The sequence below is a fragment of the Neofelis nebulosa genome, chromosome 5, assembly GCF_028018385.1.
Source record: "Neofelis nebulosa isolate mNeoNeb1 chromosome 5, mNeoNeb1.pri, whole genome shotgun sequence".
NCBI classification, from domain to species: domain Eukaryota; kingdom Metazoa; phylum Chordata; class Mammalia; order Carnivora; family Felidae; genus Neofelis; species Neofelis nebulosa.
The window spans coordinates 79800075-79814147 of record NC_080786.1 but is presented as its reverse complement, the minus strand read 5'-3'; the positions used below and the strand labels follow the sequence as shown (position 1 = coordinate 79814147).

Sequence of the window (14073 nt, the reverse complement as noted above, 5' to 3'; positions counted from 1 at the left end):
AGCTCAGGGCATTTTTTCCAGAAATGAAATGCATTTTTACTGGAGCCAAGAGCCAAGAGCCAAGACAGGTGAGGAACCACTAAGCTCTGGTGTCTTTTGCCTGGTGCCCCCACACGGCTGAGGAACCCATTATGTGTTCGGAAAAGGTAATGGGACTATGTAAAGAGGTAAAGAGGAAAGTACTGCCACCTTACGTGTGGAAATGGGTGACAGCGGAGAGGCAGGACAGGGTTTTCGCTCATGAAAGAAACCATCATGAATTCAGGAGCTGCTGTTCAAGAACCAGAGTGAGACTCAGAGTGCCGTATGCGCTGTCACTTAGTCAAACAAACATCACTCCAGTCAAACAACAGCGACGACGGTGCCAATCCCATGTTTGCACCTAGAATTCTGCTGGCTGTCTTCTGAGGACTCGGAAGCCCTAGAATAGATTTACCGTTGCCTTCTCAAGACCTAAAGGAGGGGAGCTGGCCAACAGCAGTGGAAGCCCAGCTTCTGAAATGTAGATAATAAACTATGGAGCAGAGAAATAGCCACGCTCTAGAGTAAGCAAAGAAATGCACAGAAGAGCTCATATCAAGGCTCCATTAGAATCAAAAAACAGATTCTAATTGCTACCACTAATTCTGGTGAGACTGAGGAGTATAATAGTGAAAGCTATTCAGAATCTTTGGAAAGAAAAGTTAAGAAAGTGATTATACTCCTCAGTGAAGAAATCCCAACCCGAGGAAATCTGAGACAGAGAAAGAGATCCCAGGAAAAGAGAGATGAGAGGCGCCTGGGTGGCTCAGTTAGTTAAGCGTCTGACTCTTGATTTCAGCTCAAGTCATGATCTCATGGTTCATGGAATCGAGCCCTATGTTGGCCTCTGTGCTGACAGCATGGAGCCTGCTTGGGATTCTCTACCCCACCCCTGCCCCTCCCGCCTCACTTACTCTCTCTCTCAAAAATAAATAATAAATAAACTTTGGGAAACGTTGAAAAATATTTTTAAAAAGAAAATATACATGAACATGTCCCTCATAGCATTACTTACAACAACAACCAGAAAACGAAAGCCACTTTAACATGCAACATAAGAGGTTTCTTTACAGAAGATATAGCCCTCACCTTAACTTTAACATGGCCATGCTGAATCCTATTTGTGAAGACTATACAGACATACAACAAAAGAGTTCACACAGGGAAAGTCAGAAAAAGAACAGTGCAATAAAATAAGAAGAAATTTAATTTTCACAACATTTCAAACATCTTGTATTCTTTTAAAAAAATACTAGCAAATTCAATTTAAAAGCTTTCTGTCAACCAACATACGTTGATATTTATTCAATAAAAAGACAACATAGACCGCTGACCCTGAGAAGATCAAAAAAGAACGGAAAGGCAATAAGACGCAGCATGTTCTCTTGGGTAACTGTGGACTCTCTGTGGCCAGCAATGTGGCCATATTTACAGAAGGATCTTACCTGTGGAGGCCGAGGCTTGTAGGGCGAGCTGCACTCAAGGTCGGCCAAGATGCTAGTCAGCGAGTCTATCTCGGCATCCAGGCTAGAACGTCTCTCCTCAAGGGTCTTGCCTCCAGGATTTCCCTGCTAGAAGCATCACAGGCATGTTACAAAAATAATGACAGTAATAGTAATAATAAAAAATCTCCAGTCTCTAGTGATATCAGTCTATGTGCAAATCTCTCAAGTTACAGTGTGACTTTGCCCAAGCTTTTCAGCACCTCAGTTTTGTTTCTGTTTTTGTTTTTGGTTTTTTTAGCTTTTGCAAAACCTGGAGTAGAATTACCTTCTTTTGACAAATAAGAAAACTGAAAGACATGAAGTGATTTTCCTAAGATCACACACATTAGAGGCTTTCTCTTTTGATGAGTATACAAGCAAAAGGAAATAAATGTCTCCATCCCTGTGCTGAAGGAGCAGATCCAACTGTGAAGTTATTGCAAGTTCTCTGTGTTCAGAAACCATCACACAGAATTATGACATTTGAGTGGGAACAGGAAGGGGCAAGGGCGGAGACAGACAGCCCAGGAAGAGGAATTGGTGGGCCAAGTGCAGGTACCAGGTGTGTCTGAGAGAGACAATGCATTCCAAGCACTTCACCTCCAAAGTGCGCCAGCAGGGGTCTGCTCAGGGTTCTGGCCAAGGGGCTGCAGAGAACACATGTGGCTGTGGTTACTGATTACGAAGCGGGGCCATTACAGGGCAAGACACTGTCACAAGGGCATTCCCAGAAATCATGAGCAGACTGGAGGAAAGCAAGCAAACGGTTTGGCTCGAGCTTAAGGCAAGGTAACAGAAAGTAAGATGGTCATAGGATTTGGAAGCAGAGTGAGTTAGTCTTTTTTTAATGTTTATTTATTTATTTTGAGAGAGATAAAGAGTGTGAGAGAGTGAGTGGGGGGAGGGCAGAGGAAGAGGAAGACACAGAATCTGAAGCAGGCTCCAGGCTCTGAGCTGTCAGTACAGAGCCCGACACAGGGTTCAAACTCAGGAACCATGAGATCATGACCTGAGCTAAGTTGGAGGCTTAACTGACTGAGCCACCCAGGCGCCCCATGTATGTTTATTTTTATATCCTGCAAACTTAATGAACTCACCTATTAAAGAGGTTCATTTGTTGTGTTTTGTTTTGTTTTGTTGTTTTTAAGAATCCTTGTAATTTTCTATGTAGCTAATCATGTCGTCTAAAATTGGGACAATTTTATTTTGGGGGAACCTGGGCGGCTCACTCGGTTAAGCATCTGACTCTTGACCTCGGATCAGATTATGATCTCATGGTTCGTGGGGCTGGAACTCACGAACCGTGAGATCATGACCTAAGCCGAAGTTGGACACTCAACTGACTGAGCCACCCAGGCATCTCTTAAAGTATTATTTTAGGGGCACCTTGGTGGCTCAGTCGGTTGACTGTCCAACTCTTGATTTCAGCTCAGGTCCTAATCTCACAGTTTGTGAGTTTGAGCCCCAAGTCAGGCTCTGTGCTGACAGCGCGGAGCCTGCTTGGGATTCTCTCTCTCCTTCTCTCTTTCTGCCTCTCTCTCTCTCTCTCTCTCAAAAGAAATAAACTTATAAAACTATTCTTTTAAGGTGACAAAGTTACTAGTGATTGTGGATTGTACTGGGAGTGTCTCTTTCAACTCCATCAAGAAACCGAAGTATATCTGCAATGAGACCCAACCAAAATGAAATAATGGGAAATTAGTGTCATCTCATCAACTCTACTGAACTTCTCTGAAGCAGTTAAATATCAGGATAGGCTGCTAAAGAGTTTAGAAAAAGCATCAGCCAGGATGCTTGGGTGGCTCAGTCAGTTAACTGTCTGACTTTGGCTCAGGTCATGATCTCACGGCTTGTGGGTCAGACCCTGTGTCGGGCTCTGTGCTGAGAGCTCAGAGCATGGAGCTTGCTTCAGATTCTGTGTCTCTTTCTCCTCTCTCTCTCTCTCTCTCTGTCCTTCCCCTGCTAGCACTCTGTCTCTGTCTCTGTCTCTGTCTCTGTCTCTCTCAAAAATAAATAAACTTAAAAAAAATTAAAAGAAAAGAAAGAAATATATTAGGCAAGAAACCAGAATATCCTCAGCGACAACAAAAAATAGGGTACACTGACACGCCAGCATTCAATCTTACAATTCTCTAAGTAAACTTATCTTATTAATGATGTGCTAAATCAGGTAACGATAGCACAATAGCACTGTCTGTTAATATCAGTAGTTCTTTTTCCTCTAGTAGCCTGCTCACCGGACCAGCTTTCCTGAGTCCCAGAACTTAAATTTAAGTCTCTACATAAAACAGACCTAATAGGCTCTGGTGTGTCTGTCCATCACTTGTGAATTTAGCCCGTGTAAGTTAATCCCTCTGGACTTGATCTGTCCCAGGCACACAGATAACATCAACATCTATGACATCACGGCCCAGCCCCATGGAGCCAAAACAGATTGTCGTCTGTCCCAGAAGTAGTGGTATTCTTACTTGTGAGCCCTCTCTGAATAAGGGTATCATTCATCACACTATCTAAAGCAACTTCCTCATCATTTTCTGGTTCTGAATGTATTTCTATGACCCTTGTATGGTACTCTAACCTCTCACCTTGTTTTTCTCATAATATCAATCATCTTTTAATATCTTAATATTACCTTTTAATATTATCTTTTATTTGGCTGTCTGTCATCAGTTGGCCCAAGAGAACGTGAGCTTCCTGAGGACTGAATTTTGTCCATTTAGCTCCTTGCTGTTTCCCCACAGTCTTGCTAGGGCCCGATCCATGGACGTGTTCAATAAATTCTTTGAGTAAATAAATGAATAACGACTGACTCTGCCACAGGTCCAGCCAGCAACCTTTTTCATATCAGAACCTTTTGAGTAAAAGCAGCCAGAGGTACAATAGGCTCAGTGGATGCTCTTGTATATCGAATATGTAATATGTTCTAGAAAGGGAATCAGAGTCCCAGGGTGCATGAGTGTGCACACCTGTATATGCCTGTATATTCCATGCTGTATGACCCATATTAGCAGGTTGCCCTTAAGAAAACCGAGATTCCCCCGGCTCTCTTGCCAAAGCCAAAAATAGAAAACAGTGTCATAGCAGGTGGGTTATGTTTTTTCAGAGTCTGAATTTCCAGTTTGACCAAGTCCTATAAGGCTAGTCGCCCTCTGTCCTAGAAAGATATGTTTCCAGAAGGCTAATCCCTCTATCAAAGGCGATCTCAACTTTATCCCGCTATGAAATATGGTGGCATTATAAAGAATAAAGTCCCTTTAATGTTTAAAATTCATGTGAAGGGGCATCTGGGTGGCTTAGTCAGTTAAGCGTCTGATTCTTAATCTCAGCTCAGGTCTTGATCTCAGGGTCATGAGTTCAAGCCCCGCACTGGGCTCCATGCTGGGCGTGAAGCGTACTTAAAACAAAAATAAAAATAAATAAAATAAAATAAAATTCATGTGAACATTCTGGGGAATGGGTCCTGGTACAACAAGGAAAGATGGGACATTATTGTTTGGGAAGGCAATTGAGAACTATGTGAATCTGATTCCCTTATGCATATTTCCATTATCTCCCTATAGTCATAGACAGAGTAATATATGTGTAAGGGTGGGGAATTGGTTAAACTCTTCTATGGGCCATAGTCTCCTCACCCTCACCTGCCCTACCTAAGCCAGAGAGATGTTACAAGATTCAGATAAGAAAATGGATGGGAAAATACTTTGTAAATCGTAAAGTGCTATAATTATGACCATTTTCTCAAATAGCATTAATTATAGTAACCAGTAACTGAATTAATATGAATAATACACCTATTGTTAATTATTCTTCTTAAAGGGAGCATCATTCATTAAGTGTCCCCTTGGGGTATCAGTAAAGAGACAGAATTTAATCAGGTCTTCAACATCTGTACTTTACTGTAGCAGAAAGCACATCAACTGTCCTTGCTCTAAGTACTGGGATGTCTAACCACAGAGACTCAAAAGTCACAGAATTATCCTGAGCTATACAATGAAACAAGTAATTATAGTGCTTAACCAGCCTGTACATGTAAGGCTTCAGTTGGCATCCAGCCTCCTTGTCCTCTCTTCCCTCCAAGCTGGGACTACTCCCCATTTGTAGTTTCTCATATTAGGTTGATGCAATTCAACAAGTTCCAGCCTAATGCCATGGGATTTTGCACTAAGATCCCTGGCCCCTTGCGGCGCTACCTGACCTTCTGGTAAGAGCTCTGCTCCCATATTTCAATCCCTATTACAGATTAGAACAGATCTCTTTCTCACTGCTGAGTCTCTATCTTATGCCTCAATTCAAATAACGGAAGTCCTGCCCATGCCCTACACTTGCACTTCTCTTAGTCCTCTCCTGTACAGAACCTTTAGATCTGGGAACTATCTTACTACTCCCAACACTTTATAGTAGATGCCAGAGGTGACAGTCTTGTAACCAGTTCACAGAATGGCCCACACTTAGCAACTTGTCTTCCTCACTTCGTATCACTGCAGCCACACCCATCACTTGATGGTTAAACCGCCTGCTCGAGGCCAAATAACAAGGAGAAAGATTCCCCTGATCCTTTGCTCAGTGCTTTTTCTAGATACCACATGACCTCCTGTAAAGCGTCCATTGTAATAACAACAACTCTCACGCTCTTCAACCATAACTAGAGAGATTCCAGTGTCTCAGTCCAGGTTCTGCCAAAAAAACAAAGCCTGAGACAGAAGCTGGTGTACAGGTCACTTATCTTGGGAAATGACTCCCAGGAAAGAGGACTTAAGGACTGGAAGACTTAAGTGAGGGAGGAGGAAGGTCAATCCAGAGGTGCCGTACTGAGGTGGCCAGTGCTGTGGGCACTAGGGCTCCTTTCTCCTGGGAGGGCTGTGAGGAACGCTGTGAATCATGCTTCAGACCTCCCCACCTTAGGGATGAAAGACAAGAATGTTTATCCTCAGGCTCCAGTTTTCCACTGGTCTAGGGTTGCCTATGGGGCTATAAACTCCCCCATACTCATCCTAAGAAGTAGAATGGTGACAGAGAAGCTTCTGGTGGTCACTGTAGCAATTAATGGTGTGTAGAGGTGGGAAGACACAGTGAGAGGCTGGATACAAATGGTGATCAGTGACTGGGTCTTTTCACTAACAGCTTTAAAACCCCCATGAGTAAGCCTTCCATAAGACACTAGTTTCTATACGAGTCTTACTGTCATCCACTCATTAAGAATCTATGTGACGAAAGCTCACCAAACACAACTGGGGCTTATTATAACTTGGAAAAGCATAATTCTTAGTGCCACTAGCAGAATTATAGGCTGATGACTTCTCCATTGTAAATATATAAGAAACGACTTTAAAACAGGGCCCAGAACCAAAATGTATAGCATGAAAGGCTATTTCCATGAATCTGATTTTAGATGGGTAATGTTTTTGCCCACATCCTGGTAATCCACTAATTATAGGTGATAGACCAGGAGTGATAGTATTGAGCTAGGAAAGAGTATTCACTTGTATTTATCTATTCCTTCTTTATATCCAAATACATTATTTAAAGAAAGTTAAGCTCACAGGAAAGTTGAACAGGTAGTAAAATTAACTCCAACCACACATCTTTCCCCCAGATTCATCAAGAGCCCATATTTTGCCATACTTACTTGCTCTCACTCTCTCTCTCTCTCATAACAAATACATTTATTTGTTTCATTTGTTATTGTAGTTACACCATTCGAAAGAAGTTGCAGAAACTTCCCCTCTATATACTTGAGCTTAAGCTTTTATCTCCTAAGAAGTCCTTGTACCGTGATCACACCAAGGAGGTTTCAGACAGGTGTACAATTATCTAATGTGCACACTTGCTCACTTTTCACCATCAATCTCAGTAACATCCTTTTATTTATTGTTGTTATTTTCCATCCAAAATCCAATCAAAGATCACACATTGAGATGGCATGTCTTTTGGTCTCTTCCCCACCACCCCCCCTCCAGCCTATTTTTGTCTTTCATGAAACTGACTTTAAGCATTCAGGCAAGGTGTCTTATAAAAAGTTCAACAACCTTGCATTGTCTGTGATTATTGTGTATGATGCTGTGTCCACCCCACTGCATCACACAAGGAAGCTCAGGATGTCAATTTGGCTCCGTTTAGTGATGCCAAGTTTGATGACTTCATTAAGGTAGTGTCCGACAGATTTCTTCATTGTAAAAGTTGCTCTCTTCCCTTTTAAATCAATAAATTATCTGTGAGGTGGCACTTGAAAACTCTGCTATTATTCTGCTCATCAAGAACCTTTCACCCAAAGGTTTTAGCATCCACAGATGATCCTCATCTGAATTGATTATTACATTGGTGGCTACAAAATGGGGACAGGAAATAAATGCATTCTACTTAGCATAATAACAAGTTAGTTGTTAAGTATTCATTTCCAATTTTGAGGTAGGGGACCAGGATAAATGGCCAAGTCCTCTGCTATGAAAAAAACATCAGGAACCTGAGGATCAACTCAACATTCTCAAAAAAAGAGAGTTCATGTTCAGACTGTTAGGAGAAACATAGGATCAAGGCAAATGATCTAGTTAATTAAGAACCACTGTCTGTCCTAGGGAGTTTACTTCCTAGAATTAGAGCCAATGCCCAGTATCACACACTCAAACCATGCATGAACCTGACCTCAACCTCAACAAAGTCCAGAATCTTTGAGGTGGCTAAGCAATCACAGTGACACATCACAGAAGGGGGATTTAAAGAGCCAAGATTTTACGTGATTGCTCAGAAACATACCTGAGAAAGAAACAAATCATCAGAGAGAAACTTGATGTTAAACGTACTAAACCTATGATGTTTTAAATTTTTTTAATATGTACTTATTTTGAGAGAGAGAAAGTGCATGAGAGAGAAAGTGCAAGTAGGGGAGGGGCAGAGAGAGAGAATCCCAAGCATGCTCCACGTGGAGCCCCAAGTGGCACTTGATCTTACAACTATGAGATTGTGACCTGAGCCGATGTCAAGAATTGGATGCTTAACCGACTAAGCCACCCAGGCACCCCTAAATCTACATTTAAATCATGTTTTCCAAAGCTCAGAGAACTTGAGCAGACCCCATGCGTGACACCAAGGGACTCCCAATAGGCCGCAAACTTGGGCTCCCTTTTGTGATTCATTAGGAAAAAAAAAAATTTCCCTGATAGTTTAGGAAAAACAAAACAAAACAAAACAAAACAAAACTATCTCACCTTAGGGAACCCTAGAAGACTAGACACACAAAACAGTACATTCTTTTACACGCAACTGCCATTTTCTTTTCAGTGGACTTACGTATTAATACACTGTAGATATTACTTCATTTTTATATTCTATTATGGTCAGTAAAGTTCATTATTCCCTTATTTCTAACATTAATGAAGAAAATGGTTGATGATACAAGGGATATAAAAAAAACTGTATTGTCTATAAACAACAAAACTAAGTTTCAATCATTGATCATCTTTCTATTGTTAATTAAGCTGAGAATATAATTAATAAATTTCTTCGTGATCATTTTTGTTAAACTCCCCCCAACCAAGCAACCCTAACACAAAAAGAATAATGGCAAAGCCTCTGGAGTCAGACTGTGGGGTTAGAAACCTTCTGCCACCTGTCAATTTGGTGACATGAATCAATCTAAGGTCTCTGGGCCCCAGCTCCTCATGCTGTTGTTACAAGGATTAAATGAGTTCATTCACGCCAAGTACTGCTCACATCTCAAGTATTCAATAAACATTGGCTAACTCGACTATTGCTTTGACCACAGTCGCAAAATAAATGCTTTGGCTGACATAGTCAGAGTGAGTATATAAGTTTGGAAAGTATTTTCATTCAAAGTAGAATCAGGTGCTGGAGTTTCAGTTCGATGAGGCTCCCATGCTTCACACATGATGGTGCTAGGAATGAACCGCAAAGAACATAATTCAAGATCAGTGATTCTCACACTTTAGTCTGTTACAGAACCACCCGGAGAGCTTGTGAAAATGCAGATGACTGGGATCCAACCCCCAGAACTTCTGATTCTGTGCATCTTTGGGCAGGCCCAAGAATTTACATTTCTCACAAGTGTTGAAGGGATGCCAACAATGCAGGTCTGAGGATCACACTTTGAGAACCACTGGTGTAAGTAGATTTCTTTTTTTTTTTTTATTTTAATTTTCTTTTAACGTTTATTTATTTTTGAGACAGAGAGACAGAGCATGAACGGGGGAGGGTCAGAGAGAGAGGGAGACACAGAATCTGAAACAGGCTCCAGGCTCTGAGCAGTCAGCACAGAGCCCGACGCGGGGCTCGAACTCACGGACCGCGAGATCATGACCTGAGCGAAGTCGGACGCTTAACCGACTGAGCCACCCAGGTGCCCCGTAAGTAGATTTCTAACACAATGAACACTTAGAAGGGTGTGTGCGTGTGTGCGTGTGTGTGTGTGTGTGTGTGTGTGTATGTGTGTGTAGGTGTCTCTTGAAGATACCAACAGGTGAACCAAATAATAGGTAAGAAAGATCTGGATAAAAATAAAATGGAGACAGTGGCAGTGCTTCTTAATATCATCCCCCATGCTATATTAATAATATCAGTCCCCTTATCACACTGATTCTGATAATGTTGAGTTGGCGGGTAGCATACACTAGTGAGAATTACAGAAAATATGACCTATTTTATCCAATAGAAATGTTACCTTATTGAAGAGACCCCAAATGCTGGGGGAAAAATGCTTTAATTCATGGCTGTGCACTCTCCTTCCCACTGATTTAACTAAAGGGCCTACCTTTCTGAAATCCATCTACCTTATTGAATGTACTCTCCTCCATGAAAACATTACTGATAACCTAATTACTGGATAATGGACTCTCCTTTGCCTAACTCCGCTGATAGCAATATTCATAGGGTAACTCCCTCACTGTCAGTTTGTGAGAATGGCTCTTCTCCACGCTGTTCTAGGAAACAGTTTGTGCTAAGTAGCATGAAGGCTAAAGAAGGCATGATCCTCAATCTCAAGGAGTTTATAGTCTACTGGATAATATTACTTTTCTATCTGCCTAATAACATCAAATACACTATGTTCTTTGAGACTCTGTAAAACCATGTGGAAGAGACAGAGATTTAAAAACAAAAGCAATCTCCTTCCCTAAGATGCTGGCAATGCTTCCAATGGCTGGCAGAAATATAATTCAACTTTTCTGATGTGCAAAGCAAAGCTAAAACTCCAGTCTCTTTACCATCTACATAGATTCATCTACCCTGTAGGTTAAGGACAGTGGTAAAAAGTGCCACAAAAAGCCATCTTTGGAGCAAACTCTGTTGCATTCAAAATAGAGACAACACTTTTATGATTCAAACAGAATAACAGCTTGGCATCTGGCAACATGGCATTGAATAAACAGAAAGTAGGGTAACAATAGGAGACAATGGGAGCTTTCCATGGTTCTAGTACACTTGAAGCAAAAACATCAAGATAAAACCGAAACATTAAACCTGATACATAGCTCAATTTTTCCCCCATCACATTCCCTACCATCTCATACTTTTCAGCACTAAACACACTCACCCAGAGTTGACAATGTTTAGCCAAGTCACATCTCTTTAAAGGGAACAATCCTGCCCTCATTGTTTGTTGCCAAAAGATCCATACTTTGGACCACTTATGTAACCCCACATCAAAATGTGACCCACGGAAGCAAGGCTGGACACCTGACCAAAGGTCCATGAACCGGCTGGTGAAGAACCTTTGGCCGATGACAAAAAGAGAAGCAATGTTATTAAACGTCCTTCTCTTATCAATTTGGGTGAAGAAACGTAACAAAACTGCCATGAGGATGGACTGTGGTCACGATACGCCAAAAAGACCATGATTGTGGCTAATTACTAATAATCAAAACACACAAGGAGATAAGAGGCCAACTACTGGAAGGGGCTGAGGAATAAGGAATGTGCCAATAGTGGAGAAGAGGATCAAAGAGGGAGAAGGAGGCAGGGAGGGAGAAGGAATGAAAAGCAAAGAGAGATGGCCTCATCCCTGAGCCTTCTGCCATCAGACTCCATCCACATGGATTCTTGAGATAAACTCTCTTACATGGGGATACTCTGTAGGGACTCTGTTCCCCAGTCAGCCCAAATGAGGCAGCCAGCGCAAGATCTGCTCGCTTGTGAGGACGACAGCCCGGGAAGCCAGGTCTACCTGTGACATCATAAGCACTGGCCTTTCCTTTCTAAAACTCAATTTTTTCCTCTTGAAAATGAGGTGTATGAGCCTTCCGGGTCCACTTTTATTTTTTCAAGTTCTCACATTGTATGGGTCTATAATGACATTTCACAACTCACCTGCCGTCATCTTTGTTGCCTGCTTACAACCAGATCTAAACCAGAAACAGGCCACCTCAGAGCTTACGCCAACTCAGCTATAAGTAAATAGCCTCATTTCTCACTGTTCTGTGCAGATAAGAAAGCACAAAGAGGGGTGGCTGGTGGGCTCAGTCGGTAGAGCACGTGATTCTTGATCTTGGGGCTGTGAGTCCAAACCCCACATGGGTGTAGAGATAACTTAAAAATAAAATCTTAAAAAAAAAAGCAAAAACAACAAAATACCAAAAAAAATAATAATTTCCCTGTATTTACTCACTCATTATTTCAACATAAAAATAATATTGAAATATTGATAATACTCAAAGTAGCTCCTTGTGATTAAAATAAAGATCAGTTTGCATGAGCATAGCTATAGGGTAACATGGAAAAATGTATTACCTATGTTAATAAAATGCATATCATAATAATAACCACAAGAAGATTATTTGACAATAAAATAAACATTTGCCACACCTTTTTAAAGCAGCAGAATCCTCTGCTGGAAATGAAATTCTATGTGGAACCTCATTACATAAACAGATAAAAACAGAACTACTCTGGTTCAAATACATCAGGAGAAGCCCAGGGTTCCACCCAGCAGGTCCTCCCCATTAGCTCCAGTAATGTCCCAGAAGCACTTCTATAAAAAGATAGTTCAGAAATCACTGCTGCAGGTTCTCTAGGCAAGCTATAGATGAAGAAATGGGATCCTTAAGGTCCACCTTGCTAGTCAGTCCCATACATAGTTTAGCAAACACTATACTAAGCTGCCTTTTCTACTGTGTGTGTGTGTGTGTGTGTGTGTGTGCACGCACATTCGTGTGTGAAAAAAGGAGGCACAGGCATATCTCAGAGATATTGGGAGTTCGGTTCTAGACCACCATGATAAAGCAAATATTATAATAAAGCAAGTCAAATGAATGTTTTGGTTTCCCCATGCCTATAATAGTCATGTTTACACTGTACTGGGGTCTATTAAGTGTGCAATAATAGCATTGTCTAAGAAAAAAAACAATGTATCAAAATACTTTGCTGTTAAAAAAATGCTAACCATCACCTCAGCTTTCAGCAGGTCACTATCGTTTTGCTGGAGGATCTTGCTTCAATGCCGAGGGCTCCTGACTGGTCACAGTGGTAGTGTACTGAAGGGTGGGTGGCTGTGGCAATTTCTTACAATCAGATAACACGGAAGTTCACTGTATCGATAGAATCTGCTGCTCACGAACAATTTCTATGTAGCACGTGATGCTGTTTGATAGCATTTTCCCCACAGGACTTCCTTCAAAATTGGAGTCGATTTTCTCAAACCCTGCTGCTGTTTTATCAACTATGTTTATGTGATATTCTAAATCCTTTACTGTCATTTCAATAATCTCCACTGCATCTTTACCAGGCCTTGTTTCCATCTCAAGAAACTTTTCTTTGCTCATGCATAAGAAGCCAAGTCCTCATCCATTAATGTTTGATCCAGGGACTGCAGAAAATTCAGCCACATCTCCAGGCTCCACTTTTCATTCTATCTAGTTCTCTTGCTGTTCCCACCACATCTGCAGTTACCTCCTCCACTGAAGTCTTCAACCTTTCCAAGTCATCCATAAGGGCTGGAATCAACTTCTTCCAAACTGCAATTAATGGTGATATTTTGAACTCTTCCTGTGAGTCATAAATGTATTTAAAGGCATCTAGAATGGTGAATCCTTTCCAAAAGGTTTTCAATTAACTTTCCCCAGAGGAATTACAGTCTAAGGTAGCTATATAGCCTTAGGAAATGTATTTTCTTAATAAGACTGGAAAGTTGAAATTACCCCTTGATCCATGGGCTACAGAATGGGTGTTGTGTTTACAGGCAGGAAAACATTAAATTCATTGTACATCTCCATCAGAGCTCTTGGGTGACTGGGTGCGTTGTCAAGGAACAGTCATATTTTGAAAGGAATCTTCTTTTTTTTCTCCCCCTGAACAGTAGTTCTCAAGAGTGGGCTTAAAATATTCAGTAAAACCATGTTGTCAACAGATGTGCTGTCATCTAGGCTTTTCTGTTCCACTTACAGAGCACAGACAGAGTAGATCTTGCATAATTCTTAAGGGTCCTACCATTTCTAAAATGGGAAATGAGCACTGGCTTCAACTTAAAGTCACCAGCTACAATAGCCCCTAACAAGAGAGTCAGCTTTTGAAGCTTTGAAGTGAGGCATTGACTTCTCTCTAGTGATGAACATTCTAGATGGCATTT

The 14073-nt window shown here is 41.3% G+C and overlaps 1 protein-coding gene across 6 annotated transcripts in view; it reads right to left on the bottom strand.

The window, feature by feature from the left end:
* LPP (LIM domain containing preferred translocation partner in lipoma) overlaps positions 1 to 14073 on the bottom strand; it is a 682444-nt gene that overhangs the window by 344411 nt on the left and 323960 nt on the right. For 5 of the 6 annotated variants that reach the window (XM_058732400.1, XM_058732405.1, XM_058732402.1 and 2 more), the window contains one exon: positions 1467 to 1592. In XM_058732400.1, the coding sequence (XP_058588383.1) occupies positions 1467 to 1592 (126 nt within the window). The remainder of the gene's footprint in view (positions 1 to 1466; positions 1593 to 14073) is intronic. The other variant, XM_058732399.1, reaches the window with a different exon arrangement.